At 40.7% G+C, this 24,205-nt stretch overlaps 1 protein-coding gene across 1 annotated transcript in view; it reads left to right on the top strand.

The window, feature by feature from the left end:
• The window catches only part of AFF3 (ALF transcription elongation factor 3), a 2,122,574-nt gene that overhangs the window by 1,943,768 nt on the left and 154,601 nt on the right, over positions 1 to 24,205 (top strand). The window contains exon 12 of the mRNA XM_086936175.1: positions 20,553 to 20,674. Coding sequence (XP_086792301.1) covers positions 20,553 to 20,674 — 122 coding nt within the window. The remainder of the gene's footprint in view (positions 1 to 20,552; positions 20,675 to 24,205) is intronic.

Consider the following 24,205-nt stretch of genomic DNA (forward strand, 5'->3'; position numbering starts at 1 on the left):
GCGACCTTTTTATTTCTCTAACTTCATCGAGAATCAGGTTGAGCATATCCTTCACAGACATTCGCATCTCTCCCTCTGTTTCCGTATTCATCTCAAGCAAGGGCCCAAGGTGGTCCGCCGCTCCCCCTTTTGTCCCCCCTCCTGCTTCCATATCGAAATCTTGAAGTGGCACTGTTGCTGCACTTACTGTATCTATCGTTTTGTCTTCAGAGGTATCGAATGCTTGCTTTGAGTCATGAGCAGAATTAGTGAGAGATACCAAGTTTGAAGGGGTCGCTGCTATACACGGATCCTTTGCAGAGATTATGCCAATTGAATGATTTTGTATTGCATCTATGTTTGTTAAATTCTTTGGGTGGACCAAATTAGGTGAGAGAGGCGAGATTTTTTTTGCGAAAAGGGGGAACTGCTTAGCCGCCGAAGGAATAGGTGGAGGCGGCAGAGGTGGAAGTGGATGAGATGAGTCATGGGTATGAGATACATCACCAAGGGGAGTTTCAGTCAAATTATCTCCCATTTGCGACTGACTGTCTGTTAACAAATCCTCGACCTCAGAGTTATCAGATGAATGTACTGAGTCATCATCCTTCAGAGAGTTTCCTTCTGTTAATTTAGCAACTGCCTCCTTTGCCTCCTTTGCCTGCTGTCGCTGTTGTTTGGCTTTGAGACGAGCGTTAAGCAGTTTCCCCATTGTGCTCACACTAGGCTGGATTAGGGTCGCAAAAAAGGCTCTGAATAGTATTTGAGTCTTTAATTAGTCTTTAAGTAGTCTTTAAGTAGTCTTGGAATTATTATAAACAGCTAGGAGTTAGATATCAGACAAACCCTTTTTTTGCTTCCTTCTTTTCTTCCTTACTTGTTTGCTTGGTTCAGCCCCACACTACAGGCAACAGTCAATAGGCAGCAAAAAAAACAAAAAACAAAAAAACGGAAGGGAAGCTTACAGTTTTATACATCCAAGCCAGTTAGTACCATCCAGAAATGCCGTATGTATCTTGGTAAAGCTCCCAATTCGATATTCACCAAACAAAAACTGCACTGGCCATTTCTTTACTGCTTCCTTGCTGCTTCTCCTTCTCAATACCTTTTCCGGGGCTTTTACTGGCACTTTAACTATTAACTGTTAAAGCACTCCCTTAAACAATCTCTGCAGCCTTGTTAAATGTACGAGATTTTGGATGAAAGTGAAAGTGCTTAATCCGCTTTAACAGACCGAAATAAAGTGCTCTGCCTTTCCTACCGTCGGTATTGCATTCATATCGACGGCCCAGATGCTGCAGATGCCGGAAAAAAATATGCCCACCGCTCCCGGTGTCTGTCCGGAGAATTTCAATTAAATTGAAACAGCAGAAAGTCCGGGCGCCTGAATGATATTAAAGGAGCAGCGCTCTGTCATTCCGTTCCGCCGTTTTCAGGATAGCTGTCTGCCTGCTAGCTGAAAAAGGGAATTCCAAACACCGGAGAAGGTAGCTGCACACACTTCGCGTCCGCCGCCATCAGAGTCAGCCTCGTGGAGAGGAGGAGTCGCAGCACGGCTCACAGGTGCTACGTGGAGGCGTGGAACTCCACCGTAGCGAGCCCCTCTGATTTCCTTTCACACCCCTGCCCGCACTCTCCGTTCATCTTCCTCTGCCCTCCTCACTGTTCCCCGTTTCCACAAAACTCGCACTGGTGGAACTAGATTCTCTGTTCTTGCACCCCGGTTCTGGAACTCCCTTCCTCTCTCCATGCGCTCTATCCCTATCTTCTCACACTTCCGTAAAGCACTCAAAACTTTTCTGTTTGCCTTGGCCTACCCCCGCTAAACCTCCTGGCCCTGTCTGTTCTGTTCCTTAGAGCTCTCAGCTCCAGGATGCCGTTTTGGCCATCGTGCGCTCTACAAATATTTTCATTCATTCATTTATTCATTCATTCATTCATTCATTCATATATCGATGTCACTAATTTCGATGACACTAATATCGATATTTGTATGATTTTTTTGTTTTTTATTATGTATGTGTTATATGTGTTACTTAAGTATTTAAAATAAATAATATTATATGTGTATTCATTTTATATATTATTAAATTTATTTATAAGCAAATTATATGTTTTAGTACCGGAGCGGGTAGTGGGTTTATAGGGGAATAGGGTGGGAAGTAATTTAATTAGGTTTAATTAATTATTAATTAGTAGGAGTTATAAAATAATTTTAATTAATTGATAATTAATTTCAATTAATTGGAAATTATTTTAATTAATTGATAAATATGTTCTGTAGGGGTTGTGGGTTTATAGGAGAATAGGGTGGGAAGTAATTTATTTATGTTTAAATAATTATTAATTAGTAGGAGTTATAAGTTAATTTTCATTAATTGCTAATTAATTTTAATTAATTGAATAATAATTATAATTAATTGATTAATTGATAAATATGTTTTGTAGCGGGTTGTGGGTTTATAGGGGAATAGGGTGGGAAGTAATTTAATTATGTTTAATTAATTATTAATTAGTAGGGGTTATACATTAATTTTAATTAATTGCTAATTATTTTAATTATTTGGAAATTATTTTTAAATAATTGATAAATATGTTCTGTAGCGGGTTGTGGGTTTATAGGGGAATAGGGTGGGAAGTAATTTAATTATGTTTAATTAATTATTAATTAGTAGGAGTTATAAATTAATTTTCATTAATAGCTAAATAATTTTAATTAATTGGAAATTAAATATAATTAATTCATTAATTGATAAATATGTTTTGTAGCGGGTTGTGGGTTTATAGGGGAATAGGGTGGGTAGTAATTTAATTATGTTTAATTATTTATTAATTAGTTGCAATTATAAATTAATTTGAAATAATTGCTAATTATTTATAATTAATTGGTTATTAATTTTAATTAATTGATAAATATTTTCCATTAATGCATAAATAGATAAATGTGTTCTGTTGCGGGTAGTGGGTTAGTAGGGGAATATGGTGGGAAGTAATTTAAATGTAATTAAGTAATAATGTATTTAAATTAATTGTTTTGTAAATAATATAATTGATAATTAATTTTTAATTGGTCATTAAATAATATACATTGTTATTTTTTAATATTTAATTTGGGCTAAAAATATTTTTATAATCATGTATTTATTAATTATGTATAGGCATTGTGTATGGTTTATATTTATTTAATAGTTTAAATTTTTAATACTTAATTTTTTTTTCATTTATAAGTATGTTATTTTAACCCCTAGGCTTCTCCAACACTTTCCCTACTGTTGTACTCTCTGGAGTGGGAATAGTAATTTTTACCCCTACGCTATCCAACGCTTTGACTACTATTGCACTCTCTGGAGTGGGAATAGTAATTTCTAACCGTACGCTATCCTACGCTTTCCCTACTGTTGCAATCTCTGGAGTTGGAATAGTAATTGTTACCCCTACGCTATCCAACACTTCCCCTACTGTTGCACTCTCTGGAGTGGGAATAGTAATTTTTACTCCTACGCTGTCCAACGCTTTCCCTACTGTTGCACTCTCTGGAGTGGGAATAGTAATTGTTAACCCCTACGCCATCCAACGCTTTCCCTACTGTTGCACTCTCTGGAGTTGGAATAGTAAATTGTACCCATACGCTATCCAACGCTTTCCCTACTGTTGCACTCTCTAGAGTGGGAATAGTAATTTATACTCCTACGCTATCCAACGCTTTCCCTACTGTTGCACTCTGTGGAGTGGGAATAGTAATTTATACTCCTACGCTATCCAACGCTTTCCCTACTGTTGCACTCTCTGGAGTGGGAATAGTAATTTTTACCCCTACGCTATCCAAAGCTTTCCCTACTGTTGCACTCTCTGGAGTGGGAATAGTCATTTTTACCCATATGCTATCAACGCTTTCCCTACTGTTGCACTCTCTGGAGTGGGAATAGTAATTTTTACCCCTACGCTATCCAACGCTTTCCCTACTGTTGCACTCTCTGGAGTGGGAATAGTAAATTGTACCCCTACGCTATCCAACGCTTTCCCTACTGTTGCACTCTCTGGAGTGGGAATAGTAATTGTTAACCCCTACGCAATCCAACGCTTTCCCTACTGTTGCACTCTCTGGAGTTGGAATAGTAAATTGTACCCATACGCTATCCAACGCTTTCCCTACTGTTGCACTCTCTAGAGTGGGAATAGTAATTTATACTCCTACGCTATCCAACGCTTTCCCTACTGTTGCACTCTGTGGAGTGGGAATAGTAATTTATACTCCTACGCTATCCAACGCTTTCCCTACTGTTGCACTCTCTGGAGTGGGAATAGTAATTTTTACTCCTACGCTATCCAACGCTTTCCCTACTGTTGCTTTCTCTGGAGTGGGAATAGTAATTTTTACCCCTACGCTATCCAAAGCTTTCCCTACTGTTGCACTCTCTGGAGTGGGAATAGTCATTTTTACCCATATGCTATCAACGCTTTCCCTACTGATGCACTCTCTGGAGTTGGAATAGTAATTGTTACCCCTACGCTATCCAACGCTTTCCCTACTGTTGCACTCTCTGGAGTGGGAATAGTAAATTGTACCCCTACGCTATCCAACGCTTTCCCTACTGTTGCACTCTCTGGAGTGGGAATAGTAATTTATACTCCTACACTATCCAACGCTTTCCCTACTGTTGCACTCTGTGGAGTGGGAACAGTAATTTTTACTCCTACGCTATCCAACGTTTTCCCTACTGTTGCATTCTCTGGAGTGGGAATAGTAATTTTTACCCCTACGCTATCCAAAGCTTTCCCTACTGTTGCACTCTCTGGAGTGGGAACAGTAATTTTTACTCATACGCTATCCAACGCTTTCCCTACTGTTGCACGCTCTTGAGTGGGAATAGTAATTTTAACCCCTACGCTATCCAAAGCTTTCCCTACTGTTGCACTCTCTGGAGTGGGAATAGGAATTTTTACCCCTACGCTATCCAACGCTTTCCCTACTGTTGCACTCTCTGGAGTGGGAATAGTAGTTTTTACCCTTACGTAATCCAACGTTTTATATAATTAATTGTAAAAATATTAAACGTATATTTAATTTTGTATGTTTTTTACATTTTATTTATGTTATTGTTTTATGTTTGTAAATGTATTTGTAATTTAGAATATATTGTATTAATTTATAAATTACTAAAATAATTATTACAACTTATTGTTCAGTACATATATATTATATATTTACTGTATATGTGTAAATAATGTTTTATTATTATATATGTATTATTTATTAATTTTAAACATTATTAGATACTTTTAACTATGTAGAATTTATTTATTAGTGTTATTTACTTTATTTTACATTTATATGTAAAAAAAAACGATATTTTTAACATCGATATTTTTAACATCTATATTATTTTTTCGATATTTTTGTACTTACCATGTTGTAGATAGTATGTCGATATTCTTGCCCTCGATATTTTTGACTCGATATTCCTGTAGGTCGATATTTTGGAGGTCGAAATTGTGTCAGTGATTCATGCCATCCACATACGAACATGCATTCGGGTCGATTCTCTCCAAAAGAGAGACTATGCGGGCTGTGAAAATCCGGACTATTCTTATAGCTAATAGGCAAATGCCGAAATTATTTTTTGACACCGCCGCAAGTAAAGGAGGTCCATTGGGAACTTAGACCATCCAATCTATGAGCATAAAAACCATTGGAAATGTCAAGCGTGGTTTTAAACTGCTTCGGCACAAGACTATTCCCTAGGGCAGAGCCGTGAGTATTCTTGTACTGCACAGTTACGGCAATGCGAGTTTAAATACCGGTAATCCAACACCAAACGATATGAACCGTCTGGCTTGTTCACAGTAAAAAGAGGGTTGTTCATCGGTGACACACATGTTTCAATTACACCTTGATATTCCAATTGTTCAAGGATTGCTGCGACGGAAGCCTTGGCTTCACGCCGTATGGGATATTGAGGTTGAGGCTGCGGCTGAAACTGTAAAGGAATCTCGTGGCTCGGGGACAATTTATCCCAACCACATTGATTGCGGTACACAGCCGGCGCTAGAGCCAGAGCCCGCTCTTCTGCAAAATGCAGCGCATCCTCTTTCGAGACCGTGTTCGTGAAACTGGGGAGGATTACTTCCTCCCCTTGCGGAGCTGCGAGAACAAAAGGTGGGGGCCAGTCAGCCTCCGAAAGCAAAATGTCATACGTAGACGAAAGATTTTCCCAAAATACCCCTTTTATGGTTCGCTGTATGTCACCCTCGATTAACAGGACAATTTCAAAAAGTCTATCAGGGGGAGCAACTCTTGTATCAGCTGTTTCGATCACAACATAAATATCAGGCGCTGTCACCTTCAGTAGTGGACGCAGGGCCTCTCTCACTATGGTAATCTCCGCCGCGCTGTCCAGCAAGGTCAGAGCCCACGTCAGATTCCGAAGCCGCGTTCTCACTATCTGTGGCATATCGATGCGCTGTTAAGGCCACGACTTTCTTCTTGGCAAACTGCGGTCCCTTCGGCGTCGAGCCTTCCTGCTTTCCTGCACCGTTTTTTGGGCGGGGCTGGTCACGTCCTTGCTGGCCACCCCGACCCCTGCCGCCCCCTCGACCACCGGTCGTTGAGGCCGATGAGTCCTGAAAGGAACGAGGAGAGCGTTGATCAGAAGCCTGAAATCGATCAGGAGATTTAATCATCGCGCGATCGTGCAAGTCATAAACACGTTCAGATTGCGCAGGCAACGGAGACGCCGGACGAGAAACTTGTGTTTGTTGTTGTTGCTGTTGCTTTCCCTGGTTCTGTTTTTTGGCCAATTCTGTTTCTTGGACTTGGGCTGAACTTCCGTTTCCGCAGCTTGTCCCTGGGGTTGCTTTTTTTAAGGATTAAGAGCCTTACTATTGCGACCCACGGTTTTATAAGCCGCCACAATAATTTTCGCTAACGGACTAGGTTTCTCGGCATCAGGAAGCGCCGCCAAAGCGTTTGCAACCTGAAAGTTCACTGCATCCCCCTTGACATTAGCAAGGATGAGATCGCAAACCACATCAAAGGTGCCACACAGGCGCATACCCAACTCAACCGCAGACTCTGGTCCGTGATCATCTTGAACATGTTTAAGGACCGTAGGCAGCACTGCCATAGAAGGAGTGCTGTAGCACCTCGCATAGACCGCTGCAAAAGTCTTACCCCAGGTCTCACAGTCAACTAGTTCAGGGGCCAAATCTTTCGGCAAACTAAGCGTTAGAATCTGGTGTTTTTCACCAGGAGTCGTATTAGGAAATACCGCTTCCAGCTGGTCAAATTTCTCGGCATGCCAGAAAGGAAAATCATCCTTATCCTGGGGCTTCTTGCCCATTACAGCATTGACCATGACGGGACTGAGTGTCAAACCACCCTGTCCGGCCGGAAGCGCCGCACCCCCCGGGGCTCCACCCGGAAGATTACGGCCCATGTAATGCACTAAGGCTCTAATCACTGCAATAGAGACTACATGTAGTCTTCGAAGTTCAGCTAGGTTACAATTGCCGTGTAGAGGATGAGGAGTAAATCCAGCCAAAACAGGCCAACTTGCGCCTGGAATGGACAAAGGACCTAACCTTGGAACGGTCAAAGTATGGGGTAGGGCGCCACCAAACCAAACTCGATGCTGCCAAACGTAAATAGGAACTTCCTATGGCCTGTACGGAGTATATTCATTCGGTACAACCGTGGGAGTGTACGTGTGGAACACCCCAGAATTCGCTTCCACCTCCGGAAATGTCACCCATGAATAAAACAGTTCGTAAGGGTAAGCAGCATCCGCACTCACCACCATGATCACAGCCAAGCCTTCCAAAGGTACATTGTAAATCCGCAAATGATGTCGCACCGCAATGCGACTATGCTGCGGAATGTCCACAGCATTGGCCATGACAGCACAGGAACTTAGAAAAACAAAGGAAACTTTGTAGCACAACTGGGTAGTAATTCAAGGAAACCGTTTTAGTAAGAATCAAGCTTGAAAAGACCTATTTCACAAATAGGTAGGTTTGTTCCGACACCACCGCTTTCCAGAAACGACAGTGAAGGGGTTAAGGATTGAATGATATACTACTCGAGTGTCATGATATAAGGCCAACAACGTATGGGCGCCATGTAGCGGGAATTCCGTTCTCCTACAGAACTGTGCATAGAGATTCGGAACCTCCGTGAATTAGGATGGCCCAAAACTCACCTCAGTACCCAAAATCCCCTTACCGAGCTAGCTACAGTGTCTCATTGGTCATATCAATCTCCCAATGTTTAGACAAACCAGAATATGAACTTAGATTACCTCAGGTACCATGGAACACATGAACACTCTTTCGTTATAAAATCATTTCAATCCAGAACGTGGAGTAAATGAGGACACGTGCATATTTGAAATATTTATTTACTTATGCAGGGTTCTCAAACGCAGTATCTTATATAATACAAGCAAACATATTATAAGAAACAAAGTTATCAGCATAGTTACTAGTCCATAAAAACCGAACGGTGACAGCATACTAAGATGCTGTAATGTTTAGGAATTAACAACACCTATTTCTCACCCTCCCTATTTAGCATAGTATATTTATATCTATGAAGGTCTCATTTGGGTTTTAGCAGGGCGGGCCCATACCTCAAAATTTCGGTGGCAGAGGATCACATCATCTTCCACCAGCTCTCTGCATGCGAAGCACCATCAAGTGGGTTACGTGTGTTTTCAGCAAAGCAATATAAAACCCGCTTAGAGCCAGATTTTGGCAGCAGCTGCATTTGTGTTATGTCTAGGAAGGTGCGAAGACCAGACCTCACAACAACACCGTGTCGAGTTATCCTAGGAGGCTACAGCACTCACTGTGCAGACAGTGTACCAAGGAAAGCTGATATCAGAGCAATAACATATTATTTCTCAAGTAAATCACAACGCTCTTCTAAGTTGAAAGCTAAATTAACAATTATGTGTTGTGTGCAAAATGAAGCAAAAGGAAAAATGGCGTTTAAACATTTAATAAGCTCATGCTAACTTAACACAGTATATAGAAAAGACGTAGCTATATGACAAGGTTAGTGGAGGGAAATGGTCTAGAAAGTTTTTGGAAATTACAACAGCAGGTTTGGGATGAGTAGAGGGGGTGGGAAGAGTCAAGGGCAGTGTGACAGTGGCTGCACTTTTGTGAGAAACCCTCACATAAGCAAATGGTGCTCATAGGGTTTATGCTGCACTTGAAGTAAAGAGGAGCCAATTAGAATGCAATAATGATTGTTCAATTCAGTGCTTAATACTTTGACATATCAAAATGAAATACCACACAGAAGACCATACAAAAAGAATTTTTTAACAAGTACTACTGGGCTGTGAATAGCGTTAGCAGACTTCTATGCCAGTGGCCTATAGGCCATTCCTTAAAAGCCTGTAGTTTTTTCTAAAGCCAAAAGAGCCCTAATTCTGGTGGGTACAAACTCAAAGATGAAGCAGTTACTTCAGCATATCATCCTCGAGCTGCCCAGCTTGAGGCTTTCACGCCAGATTGTATGTGTGATGGTTCTGCCTTTCTCTGGTGCTGTTACGGACCTCAGACTGTTTAGCAGGGGCAGCTGCAGGCTACAGTGGAGGAACAGGCACAAATCAAGAACCCCTTCCTAAACAAGTTAAAAGTCACTCTCCAGTGCGAGTGGTTCTTTTGTCCTTGGTGATCCTGTGCTGGCAGGCAGATTCAGCATGGGACGTCAGGTGCTGGGCATAGTCTTTGGAAGCCACTATCACGCTCTTGCGCTCTCTCTCTCTCTTTCCTTCTCCTTCTTTGACGCAGCATGCCAGTTATGGTTTAAGAATTAATAGGAAGCCAGGGAGACCCGCTCTAGCACTTGGTAAAGTTCCTACGTTGCTCTGTCTCTTTCTTCTTGGGCAGAGCATGGTGATTTACCTGTAATCTGAGAGATAGGGAGACCCATTTCAGCACTTGGGTCAGCTCCTTGTCACTGGTCCATACTCATGGTCTGTCTCTTCCACTGTAGTACAGTGGCTGAGTTCCTCTGGGAAGTATCCTCCTGCCATGGTATTTCCTACTCCCCTCTCTCAGCAGGTCAAGCAGGTTCAGGTACCAAGACAACCTCCCAGCTTCTCCAGCACCTCTGTGCAGACTTTCCATGTGATGCCCTCTCACCTCTGGGAGACTGGCAGTCTGCAACTGCAGCTCTTGAAAATAGAATTCCTGTTCTCACTCTATATTAATGATGTGGTCAGTCACCTACAAAAAAACGAAAATGACCCTTGAAAATGTTACTGTGGGTTTCTTTAACCTTGTATGATGAATTTTTGCGTAAATGTAACAACTATTTTATGTGTGCTAATAGTATGATGAGCATAGTTAACTGACATTTTTTTTATGTGTGAAACTTTTATGGCCTTTGACCGAAATAAATTATATACTATCAGATATTAAAATTCCTCTGGTACTCGGCGGAGTACCACCTTTTTGGGCACCAAGAAATCTGTATCAAATCAGCACTATTGAAAGTCAAATAAGACTAGTAACAAGGTTTAACAAAAAAATAAAACAGTCATGTTCATGTGGCCAATTCCACTGAAATTTATATATTAAGTATTAAAACAGGTTTGTTCTAGGTGTTTCAGTCTGAGGTATTGTATTTATGGCTTTTAGAAGGACTGTACGGGTGGGAAATCAGAATGAATAAGAATCAAGCTACAATTAGTTAACCCTTTAAAGTTAGTAATAATAGTATGTGATATGACTTGCCTTTAAAGTAACATCAATGATGTTGCCTGCTTTTTAGTTCTGGTGTTGTCCAAGACGTTTTCATTTCACTAAAATTATATTAATAATGTACTTATAGGAGCTTTCAGCAAGCCTCTTCATCCATTGGTCTTTTATGGTGTCATTTACATTTTTCTACCATAAGATGCAGAATAAATCATGGGGCAGTGGGTCAGCCCACTTAATTCATTGGCTAACTTCAGTTTCGATGCCAGCATTCCACCGTTCTACATGGAGCACATCCACAAACAAAGTAGTTAGTTTAAGTGCAAGGGACTACTGAGGGGAGTGTCTGCTTTTTGAGACAAAAAAGTATTTTTGCTTTAGGCCAGTGGTTTTATTTATTTTAAAACAATGATCATTGACAAAGCTGAATGGTTGGGGGCAATCGCCAAACCTACTGACTATGTCAATGCGTTTTACTATTCAGGTAACTCTAGGAAATTACTTATAATAACACTTTATCAGGACATTTTAGCATGTAAACAAATTGGACGTTTTTGTCTACATCTTTAAACATGTTATTGTATTAGAGGGTAAGATTTACCTCTAAGGTAACCCTCAACAGGAAAGCAGAAGTCTCTAGTTTATTTTAAAAGCATTTATGACGAAATATCTGCAACATAAGATGGGAACAATGTCAGTGAAAATCAGCAAAGCGATTACAAGTTGTTATTAGAAGTGATAGGGCCCAAAGCTTACATGTGCTACCCTATGTCAAACCTATTTCATAGAATAATGAACGTGCAAAAATATAGTTTCTATGACAAAATTAACAAGCATTTGCAATGCAATAGGTCTCACATTTGTGCGAAGAAGAACTATTGGTGTTGTAAATGAAAATTTATTTTACCCATGTGCTTTTTGTTTCGAGTGTGGTGGATGTATGTGGTGTGGAGTTGAATTATGTGAGTTAGATTGAAATTGTTAGTTGTGGAATTGTGCGGGGTGGTATTGTGTGGTGTATTTGTGTAGTGGAAATATGTGGCATGGTGAATAGATAGGGTTGAGCGCTGCAGACAGATAGAAAGGTGAGTGTGCAAGAGAGAATTAGCGAGAGGGATGAGATATGGTACGAGATCTCTCTCTAGAGAGAGAGGGATGAGTGGGTGTGGCACCCAGGCGGGGTGGGTGAGGAGGTGAGAGGTCGGCTAGTGAACAGCACAAGAAAGAATAGGAAGTTAGCATGTGTGAGCAGGTATTATAGATAGGGAGGGATGAGAAAGGAGGTGGGATTGGGAGATGAGGGGGTAGTGGGAGTGTGAGGAGAGATGAGAGGGATAGTTGGAGTGTTCTGGAGAAATGATAGGGTTGGTGGAAGTGCGACAGATAAATGGGTTAAATTGGCTTTCTTTGTTGTTGAATTATGAGGCATGGAATTGTTTGATGTGGTGTGGATCTCTAAGTAAATTATTTTATTTACGGCTCAATATATGTTTATGTCCTATACAGATATATACCAACCATTTAGAAAATGCAAACAAGTTACTGGTAGGATCAAAATGTTATGAAAGATTGCATGGATCTCCATTTAAATGATTAATTTATTAATGAAAACATTTGTTTATGTCTCAAACGAACCATATTGGTACATTATTTCAAATTGGCAACATTGTGAAAAATCACATTAACATCAGGGACATTGGATTTATGCAGCATGGACAACAAAAAATGTGTGCAATCTATATATATAAAAACAAAAGTATGTCTGTTTGTCCTTTATGCATTACTACACCATTCATCCGATCGCCATGAAACTTTGGGAAGTTGTTGAGTACACTCCTGCAATGGTTTCTGGCAAAATTTAAAAGATTTTTTAATTTTTTTTAATTGTTAAAAGTTGTTGAGTACACTCCCGCAAAGGTTTCTGGCAAAAAGAAAAATAACAATTTGTTAAATATCGGCCCCCCCGGCCCCCCACGGCCCTCATAATCTTTCCAATACTGAACGTTTACAGTTTACGGTGCAACTCGCTTTTGCAATGACCATCAACAACGCACAAGGACAATCGCTGCAAGTGTGTGGACTAGATTTGGAGAATCAGTGCTTCTCACATGGACAACTGTATGTGGCCAGCTCACGCGTTGGAAAACCTTCTGATTTATTTGTGTACGCTTTAGAAAACAAGGGACCCCTATAGTAACAGCTAGCTATAACATAGGGAAATAGAACTAGTGTGAAAGGTTATAGCTAGATGCTGATATAAACCATAGTCTATGTAATAAGAATACCTCTACATTTGAAAAATACTAAATTCTCTTAAGTAAAACACCCTATAAATGGTGATACATACACACACAATAAAGTATCAAAATGAATTTATTTTCTTATTTTGTATATTATTCATGATTTGTTTGATAGATCAAAAAATTCATAATAGTAACTACATAAAGATAGTACATAGAGATGATTTCATCAAACCAACACATATGTACATAGATCCATTACGATAGACGTAAAGTTGATGGCGGCAGTGCGGCAGATGTCTACAAAGCGTGTTTCGGCATACACGCCTTCATCAGGTAGCCGTCTATTGCACATGCAGTTTATGCTGAGTATCCTGGATGATGTACTGTAGCTTCAATAGTCTCTATTCGGGATCAGGGACATTTTTATTGATAACGAAGCATGGAGGTACATTGTTTTCAAAAATATTATCGCAGAGCCTGTTGGCACATTGTAGTAATAAATTGTTGACTACATTTAATTAAATGTAAGGTCATATTAATAGATCGAAATAATAGATTTGTTTATTTTGATAATGGATGATGTGTTATGTGATTAAATGCGCAAGGAAGGTGGCCTTATTTTTAAGTAGGTATTTGCATTTTCAAAAGTGCATTACTGGCATGTAAAACAAGCATGGTTGAAACCATTAATTTAAATAGAGGCTGCCTTTCATCCAGCGCCAAACCACATCAATAACTTGATTTGCCATAAACCAAATACATTTTTATAACATTTTAAACATGAATCTTGAGCCGCAGGGGTTCATCAACGTCACAAGACTTGCTCCTGGTGTTAATGAGAGATGATTTCTTAATATGATAATATGCACTTCCCTGAAAAAACGTTTTTAATTAGTTCAGTAGATGAGTGCCGTGCATGTCTGAGCAATGTCTTAAAGACATCGGCTAGGCCTGCATTACTGCCCATTAGCCCGGGTACACAAAAATTGCCATCAATGGTGTACAGGTTAGAAGTGCGAGAAATACAAAGGACAGGAGGGTCCTTTCGTAACAGAAATGGGGAGAGTCCTTTAAGCACTCCTCGAAATTAACAGTAACCTGCATGCTACCCGGGCGATCACAGCGAGTGCAGGAATAAGGAAGCTGCAGCAAGACAAGTGGATCTAAGCACAGCAGTTGAAATTTGTCACACTTTAGCCTGCATCACCATTGGCAAGCTCTCTGCCCTGGGCGCTTCCTCCTCTTGTAAATACGGTCCCAGCTGGCAGACAGTCCGTAGGCATAAACAATGGGCAACAATACTAGAGTTGGAGCGTCATGGACACAAAAGAAAGAGCAAACTAGGCCAAAGTAATCCGAGCTGTGTGACGTAAATGACATTTATGAATATGTGGTGGCGAAAAGTAATGTTTAGCGCTAAGTCATATGATAAATTGATATCTTAATGAACACGTTTAAAAATATGTAATTTGGCTGGCCTATTGTATTGTTGGTATACAACGTTTAGCACGCATTACAACGCAGGCATTACCACGCATACCATTACAATGCATTGCGCTGGGGGGGCGCTCTCGGATAGGGAATACGTTTAATTTTATATCCAACACCTTCCCTAGTGCCCACGGGGACTGGAGTTGGAAAATAAAATTATACTTACCACTATCCAGCACCTCAAAGCGATATGCGTTGTAACGGTATTCGTTGTAAATACCGCGTTGTAAAGGTATGCGTGGTAATAGTATGCGTGCTAACGTCATACATCCTTATTGTTTATTTTCAACACACTTTGAAATACCAATACTAGTTTCACGATGCGCTGCAGAACGACATATCTGAACTAGTAGCATGCGGTATACGATACTTATGTTTTATAGACCCAATCTTTCACATCCTATCAGCAGGCACGTGCAGTAAAGCGCTTTCTGTCTCGAACATGCACATGGATAGAACGTGAAGAGACGCAATGCGAATGCGCTGCAAGTTTCAATTCAAATGAGTGCTCTCCCATACAAATAACATGCCACCAAAAAGCTATTTAGGTGCAAGAGGATAACCCATGAGAGGATATAATGATGTCAAAAAGCTGAGCTGTGTGTATAACTGTACATTTGTACGTTTTTATATTTGACACGTTTCAGCCTTTGAGTTTGCACGGACGCTCATATGAAGCAAAGCAATTTAGCACTGCACAGAGGCCTTTCAAATGGTAAGTGAATTGACTCAATCTTTTGCATCAGGTTGTATCGAATAAGCGACCTTGAAAAACATTAGTATTAGAGGGCACCAGGCCTTCTGGTGTTTGTTTTATGTAGATATAAACATGCAGAATTAAAAACAGTAACACATTTAAAATAAATAAATTATACATTAACAAGAACAAGAGGTTTGAGGCTGCTTTGAAGTGACTAAAATTAATAATTTTCAAGCAGATGAGATGAAACTTGGGTATATACAAATAGGTTGGTCATATGAGAATAGTTGGTCCTATGGTCACAATGTAGGGGAAGTAATGTATGCTTTTTTATATTAGTAAATTTTGTTGATAGATTTGAGTGAATTCATAATTTATATGATGAACTAATGATGGTGCACTTGAGACAACGTATTTGTATTGCTTTGAAGTGTGAATAATAATGTGGTATAGTTATGCCACATTTTCGTGTAAGACACCATTTTATTAAATGGATGCAGTTTTCGGATGCTATGTTCATTCCGTTCCTGCTCATTCCCCCTCCAAATCAGTGTTCCTCTGCAAATCTTCTCTTCCCACAGTTTCCACGGAGCACAGTGTGCTGACGTAGATAGTAACTTTCCTTAGGAAGTGTGTATTGTAAATGAAGCTTTCCCTCGTGTTCTTTAGTTATCATTTGGAAGGAATTCCATAGGAAGTTCCAGGTTAGGCCTGATGAAGAATATTGATGTATAAGCCTTTGTTTGAAAAAGTTCCATATTGCATTTTACATCTCAGGATTGCAGTTGCTGAGGAAGCCAATGGAAGAATTATTTTACCTTAGAAAATTGGTTAGTGTTAGGGATTTAATAATGACGATTCTGCTTTTGATGTGCCCAGTGGGAACTAACCAAAATTATGGCATGCTGCATCTGAAGTTTTACATATAGTTATGCATAAAATGTGTATAAAAGACCTGGTTTCTGGGATTCAGTAGTGACCTTCCATTTTACTCCAGAGACTCTGTTTGATTTAATTGAGACTTTCTCTTATCTTTTTGGATGTTGTCAGTACTCTATATGTGTTTGACACTTAGAATCTTGAGAGATTTAACTGCTTAAAAAAGTCAAGTCAAGTCAAGTCATAACACTTATATAGCGCACTACATACCCAGAGGGTTTCAAGGCGCTTAGGAAGGGGAGGTGGATTATTTGTCAAATATCCACGTTTTAAGCTGCTTTCTGAACGCTAGGTGATTCTGGGTGAGGCGAAGGTAAGCGGGGAGTGAGTTCCATGTTTTGGCAGCCAGGTATGAGAAGGATCTGCCTCCCATGGTGGTCTTGTTGATGCGAGGTACAGTGGCGAAGGCTTGGCTGGAAGAGCGCAGTTGGCGGGAGGGGGTGTAGAAGGACATTCGCGAGTTGAGGCAATCTGGTCCGATGATCCGAAGGATTATTACTGTTCTGATTTCGCATTATGCATCTGGGCTTGCATGGCATTTATTGCATTTTTTTGTTTTGCCTATATTAAGAGTTCTGTTATAACTTTCATTGATCTATAACTCTATTAATGAGTGGTCCCAGTTACAATTTAAATTTACTCTTCTAATTGAAAGGTATCGATGTCATGCAGGGTGGTGTCTCTTCCCGCCAAATCCACTGAACCAAAGCTGAACCATCAAAAAGAAATTCCGGGGTGTCTAGATTATTGGGGTTCAGTTAATTATTGGGGTTCGGCTCTCATAGTAAAAAGAAGCTAACTGATCATAAACCTTTTTGTGCAAAATAGCAATATCTAATAGAGAATATCCTGGGCTTACAGGCTCTCAGATTAGACTCAGCCTTGCAGGACACAAAAAAGAACTAAGTAAATTAAAGGAGCTATTGTCCTAGATTAATTCATGATAATAAAGCCATTTAAATATTAGAAGATTTTTTGCCATTGCCAATTCAGAACTAAAAGAGGCAGAGCAACAGTTTCAGATTTGATACTTCTTTTTGCAGTCTATTGTTCTTCTTTAAAAATACGTGCAGTTTGTAATGGCTGAGCCTTAGAATAATACAGTCTGTGTTGTGGTCTCATTTGTTAATACTCAGCCTCCTTACCAGTTTGTGATCATGTGTCTAAACGTCATTAGGTCTCACTTCGTCCCTGAGCCGTATTAGACTCATGTTTAGTAAGACACCCCTTGCCTCTTTCTTTGTAATTTCAAGAACATTTGTGGTTACCAAGTTCTTCTCATCCTCAACCAGGGAACAACCCTAGAAGTTCATAATTTGAGGCATTGCAGACTTAAGCTTCACAATGTATTTCTCTGTCATAACTGGAGATTAGTGTATTTGAACTGTACCATCAGAGCTTTTGGTGATCCCTAGGGGCAGATTTATATAGGGCTTGCACCAGTGCAAATTCACAAAAAATGATGCAAACTGGGGCAAGTTCTCGATAAACTATTTACTTACTTGCACAACATGCTCTTGTTGCTCGAATATAAATGTACCTTGAAAAAGCAAAGACAAGAGGCATTTGGCATTACAGAAACAGTTGTTTAATCAAATCTGATCTGAGAAGTGACTCAAAGTATAATCGTTTTCAAAGTCTTTTTATACATTTCTTGAAGCATCATAAAACAATTCATAGATCCTATTTTAGGAGTGGAAAGTGAGTCTTGTCAGGAAGACATAAATTACTCCCACCTCATGACAAATGCAGGTGGGTCTCGACCTTGCGTGGACACAATGAGGACCAGTGGGTAATGTGTCCAGATGTCTGGCATGGGAAGTGTGTGATCACTAAGTGTGTAGCATGTGCTGTGTCCTGAATGACTGAGTGTCCCTAGCTTCATGTGGCTTCTAACTTTACGGTGTTTTGGGAACATGAGCCCCTTCCGGCCAGGTGCGTTTTATTGCGGCCAATCTCATAATGCCATTGTGGTGTTGCTGCCTATCTGTGGGACTAATCTGGGTTTTTCGTGTTCGCATATTTTTCCTGCTGGATACGTGCCACCCCACCTGTAATCTGTCAATCAGTGGCCTGAGACATAGGTGGCAGGGCCTGCGTGACCACGTATTTCTGACTCGGTAATGGAGAGGTCATGTCGCGGGATTTCGACAACAGTGATTCAATTTCGTTTTGTATGTACATGTATCATTGCATACATCAACATATATATTAACATTATGGAAAGTTGTCAAAAAGTGACACAAATACTGTTTTGTGCTACTTTGTGTTCCTTTGTGTCAATAGGGAGCTCCATGGATGGTACATGGGTGCTCCCATGCTACTCTCCACAGGCTTTGACGCAAAGCTTTGTCTACTAACAATGATAGACATGGCTTAGAGCCAAAAATATAATGCCTCCTTGAGACAGTCGTTAAAAGGAGAAATGTTTTTATTTTCCCTAATTTTTCCAACATTGCTTGTCCTGTAGTTTTCATAGACATACAAAAGCATATTGAGTTCAGTGACTGACCAGTAATTGTAGGGTCGCTTAATACATCAAACTCAATGTTACTTCTGCTGACTAGAGTGAATAGTTTGTAGTTCCCGTTATAGGTAAAAAACGGCAACCCTATTACATTTACCCATTCATCATGTTTGCTTACATCCATCTCAGAAGAGTCAAAGAGGTAAAATAGAGGTGCCTCATTGCATGCTTGTAGCATTTCAGTTTTGTCTTATCAATTTTCATTATTAGATGTGCCGATCACTGTCCATAAAAATGTGGTCTGCTGGGTGTTTCTCAGTGGGGACATGTGTAACTAATAGGATGTGCTCCCTCTTGTATCTTAACCAGGAGCGTCTTGAATTATGGTTAATAGTAACAGCTTATTTACAAAATGTAGAAACAGCATAAGTATTTATATATAACACTAAGATAGCTATTAAGCAAAGGAGTGTTATACAAAAAAGCATTGCCACAGCCAATCACTCCCACTTACTTTTACATACAAGCGGGACCAGTTGGCATTGCTAAAGCATATTTGCAGTATTTTTCCATGCCTGTCAAGATAGCTATGGTATCTTTCACGTTTCTGCTGTTGTTTTTCTAGGGACAACTAGGTGGCTCTGAAATGCAACAAACTGGTGTTGTTTAAACATAGCTCTGCTTTCTGAGATGCAATGCAGTTGAGAGAGGGACAAATGGCGATGAAACCAAAAAGCTCCTGTGTGCTGGTCAAAACAAAGAGGGAGTGAAGCAAAAAATAAGAGCAAGGAAACTGAGTTTAAATGAAAGCCACCACATTTTCAGCAAAGATTGGCTCTGCAAAGTATCATGAAGAATGCTGTCTTGTAGCCAGGTTCTGAGCTGGGATGGTGCAGTGAGCTAAATAACGGTGATGGATCAAGCCCTGATCTTTGGACTGGGTAAGAGTGGTCTGCTTAATTCAGACACTCTGTTCATCGCCACCCCCTTTTCTGAATCGTTTTTGGCCACTATAGGTGTGGCAGGGTATACTCAGACATGAGTCCCTTGCTCACTGCACCATCAGGATTCAAGCAAGCCGGGCCGACGACGGCTGAAATGCCAGAAACCGGTCCCCGGAAGCTTGTCTCCTTTCTGGTGAAGAATTGGCTTGGTAGTTTAGTCTGCCCTGTTCACATGATGCACTGGGCCAGGGACAGACTGATTTGCATATAGCCAGGTTCTGAGCTGAGATGGTGCAGTGAGCTAAATAACGGTGATGGATCAAGCCCTGATCTTTGGACTGGGTAAGAGTGGTCTGCTTAATTCAGACACTCTGTTCATCACCACCCCCTTTTCTGAATCGTCTTCCACACCCAGCGGTCTGTAGCAAGGCCACAAAAATGACGGAATGGATCTTGAGAGAAGGCTGGGGCTTTCGGGCTGGAATGGAAAGAGTGATAGGGTACCAGAAGAAGGAGGTTGGGGGCTGATGGGTGGAGATGCAGAAAGGGGGAAACAGAGGGGGCAGGTTACGATCCAGGGCGAAGGCTATGCAGGAAGGCATTCTTCCAATTCATCTGGTAGTCAGGAGATAATAATATGATGGTGTTTTTCTTTAAAATTAGATTTTCGAGTTGTTCCCTTGGTAGAAGAGGAATGGTGTATTGTGGATTTGCAGTTGAATTGGGTTCTACAATTTTGGAGCATATCAAGAGAAGACCTAGAGCCTGGGTTTTTCCTTCCTGAACTTTTTGGATTCAAAACTGGCAATCTCTATTTAAATACAAATTATTATTAGGACCATGATTAGTGTTATTAGAGTCTAGTACATGAATGTGTGTACTTCTTGCACATGTTGCTAGACCTACACCTCATATTTCATCTCCAGTGTTATACAGCTGTTTGTTTTCCTGGACACAGTAAACAAATGCCATACCATAGAGTTCACTTTATCAAGCGAACAGTATGTTGTGCAAATCTAAACCCTGTCTTGTCTGAGTTATCCTACTAACAGAGATTCTTGTTTGCCGTGATGCAGTGTGGGAATGAGGAGGACCACGCAGCTCAGAAACGGAATCAAGTGGAAAGACACTGCTCGCCTCAAGTGCCTGCCTGTGCCAACGGTGTCCCAGCAACAATCTGTGAAACGCGTATCAGCAAGTATGTCATTTTATTCGTGTTTACATTTCCCTGCCTGGACACCAGGGCCAGATGTGTCATTGAGTAATGGAACAATTCAGAGTCAGCGTTTCATTTAAAAAAAAAAAGAATGACACTTGCTATTTAGCAGATCCTTTTGTTGCTATTGGGCCATACTTTGCAACTTAACAAACGTGTACACCCTCTCTTAGTAGTGATAGCTGTTTTCAAATTGAAAGCCCAGTCATTTACAGAATAAGGTCATCACACCTCTACTGGTGGCCTTCCATAGTGCACAGAAGTCCCATTGCTGTTCACTGTACTCTCCAGATAGAGGTCTGTTGTCTCTCAAGGAACCCTCATATGCATTGTACTGCAGTACCATGCGTCCAGTTCATTAATATTAATGAGCTCCGACCTCTGGGTTCTGCTGTATTGATCTGCATCCAGCTGGGAGAGAGGGCTGCCAAGTGCTGGATTCATTCATTCTGGCTCTAGCTAAATGGTGATGGATCTGCATGGCAAAGTTGTTGTTGTACTGACAATCATGCCAGTGATAAGTGATAAGTCTGGCCCAAGGTGTTAAATTCTTCTAACCAGCATGTGGTAGTCATCCAGAATCCGGTGGGGAGATGGTGTAATTAGCTAGTTAAGTTCTTCTTGGGACTCTGCAGTAATTTCAATGTATTATTGTAATACTTCGCCTCCATTCATGGTCTACATAACTTTAAAAAACATTGTGAAAAGAACTGCATGGGGATCTATGGGATATTTTGGGAGTTTAATGTATTGCACAATATGCATCTGTACACTAAAAAGGATATGTTCGTTTTTAACATAAAACGTTCCTTTAAGGAAAATAATTGAGTTGGTTTCCTTGTCATGGATGGATATGTATTAGGGACTCTTTGGAATCACCCTAACATTTAACCTCTTGTTAGTCAATTTACGCTGTACAAAATTTTATGCACGACTGAAGTGTGAGAGTGGTAGAGGACTGACATGCAAACTATGGTTAGGTAGCAAGGAGAGAGAGAGGAACAAGAAACTGAGGGGCATATTTACAAGGGCTTTATCTCTGCTTGTTTGGCTTACAAAGCCAAAAAAGCAGAGATATAACTAGCGCCCTATTTACAAGAGGGTGCTAACAGGCAAAATCGCATGTTAGCACCCTTTCTCCCAACGCCTCCCTTTGCATCTCCAATGAGATGCAAAGTGGGCGTTACTGTGCGTACCCCAGATGGACTACCTTGCAAATATTGCTGATGTTTACATTGCAATATTTACAAGGCAGCTCACATGATTTTAGCACACATTAGATTTTGGCGAAAACTGCAATTTTTGCCAAAATCTAACGTCTGCTAAAATCCTGAATTAGCCATCCCTAACATAGGGGGTGGATTATGCTGATATGACCCTGTGGGTCGTATCAGCAAGGTTATCGCCCTTTTGCAGGGAACATCACTGGAAAACCAGCGATGTTCCCTGCAAAAGGGAGATAACCTCACTATCTCTGGAATTTTTATCGCCCTGGAATAGCACGTTGTTAATCACGCGCTACCAGCGCGATAAATATCAGAGATAGCCTGCGATAATAAAATTATCGATCAGCACTCCAGCGATGATTATCGCTGGCCGTTGTTAATATTCCCCTGAGGTCCCACACTAACCTTCACAGCTACAGGCGTGCCAAGCCTTCTTGAAGTACCCTTACCTTACCTTTAGGCAAGGTAAGCCAAGCTCAAAGCTTAACTCAACTAAAATTGTTGTGAGATGCACAACTAAATAATCGCAATGCAGGTGGGAGATAAAGAACGTCAGGTAGAAACCTAGAAATATAAAAAAAGTTTAACAAAATATTTCCTTATATTTTTGTATTTTTATAGACTGCTAGTCAACTAGAAGGTGTCAGCGTACTGTAAATACAGTAACAGAGAGAGATGGCAGGCATCTCTTGCACAAAACAATGTAATGAGCTTCAATAATACATGTAGGAATCCAAAAAAGGAGGTCGAAGCTGGTGTGGTGGTGTACTGAAGATGGGGTTACAATGTTAAAAGTGTGAAAGAGTTGAGGAAAAGAGTACATCTGGGGAGCAATTTAAAGAAGATTTGGAGAAAATGGAGGAGAAGAGAGAAGGTGAAAGAGGAGTAAACAAAAGAGAGAAAGAAGAGATACGTGTCAGATAAGAGGAACCATGAGCGAAAGGTTACTTAGGTTCAGTTTAGGTCAACTTTGTATAAATCGGTGTTTAGCTTTTTTCAGAATAGGATTGGGTATCTCTGAGCATCTCTGGTATACTTGAAGGGGGAACCCTGGAGCACAGGCTGCTTTTGAATTTGTTTGTTACTAGTCTTTTCTGTAGACATCTTACATTTTTAACAGCACCAGCTATCCTCAGGGCCTCACCAAGGAATCCAAGTTCTTATAGGTGTTTGGTTTTAAGGTGATGGAATCCAGTTTGACTTTAATCTTACTTCTCAGGGAAGCCAATGGCGGTCCCTAAGTACAGAGAAAATGTGATCATATTTTCTTATTCTAAAGAGAAGGCTTGCTGTCGGGTTAATACCGACTTTGATGGTTTTAAGGAGGACATTGGTGTTAAGGATGAGATTGGATTGCCTGCCAACATAAATTTGCCATAGTCAAATGTAGCAAACATTAGGGCCTGTACAACAAGACAGAAACCACTTTCGAAACGTGACAGAGCCTGACAGAAGTATCAGTTAGTTACCTCTCAAAAGCCAGAGGTGACGTGGAGAATTACAAATGAACATGGACTTAAATTGAATTAACACTGCATGTTTAGGAGAAGATGAAATTGTTCACTTTCTTTCCTGTAGAATATTCTTCCCAGGGTTGCAATTTTTTCTCAGTTCCTCCCTCACAGTTACTGGTACTAAGCGCCTTATTTAGAGATTGGCTGTAGTGATAAAAGCTGCACAGATCGTTTTGTGGCTGTGTTTTCTGTGAGCCACCTGGGTTCTCCGCATGAGATGTAACGTAGACATGCACCAGTTTGGCAGGGCACGGAAGAACTGTTTTTTAAAGGGGAATCCAGCCACTCTGGCTTATTCCGGAAATCAGTATGTGGTGCATGTTGTCTTTACAGTCCTGCAGGGTACCACGCATCATGCGTTTGACTAACGCATTTCAGTGTTGGGTCCGCATCACCACACTGACATGCATAGTCACGCATAATAGCGCCTCCTGAGCTCTCAAGCAGGAGCGCTAGTAACCATGCACCAGAGAACAGAAACTAAAGCTCAATGAGAGGCAGCACGCTGCCACTGCTGCTCCTGGGGGCTGGCTCAGAGTCCCAGATGCAGCTGCTACTCTGTTACAGTGTATCAACAATACTAAGATTCACCACCGGGCACGGCATATGTGATACATTCAAGACTGCTGTGTGGTTACTACCGAGTCAGGAGGAGTTGAGGATGAGTTATGGACACACGCTTTAATAGGCGCAGCGAGACGTCCATTTTCCGCTGCAACGGCGCCAGCACTTCAAGAGTTAAGTATTGGCAGGCTGGTACCTCGTTGTGCCGT

The sequence above is a fragment of the Lissotriton vulgaris genome, chromosome 8 (genome assembly GCF_964263255.1).
Source record: "Lissotriton vulgaris chromosome 8, aLisVul1.2, whole genome shotgun sequence".
In the NCBI taxonomy this organism is placed as follows: Eukaryota; Metazoa; Chordata; class Amphibia; order Caudata; family Salamandridae; genus Lissotriton; species Lissotriton vulgaris.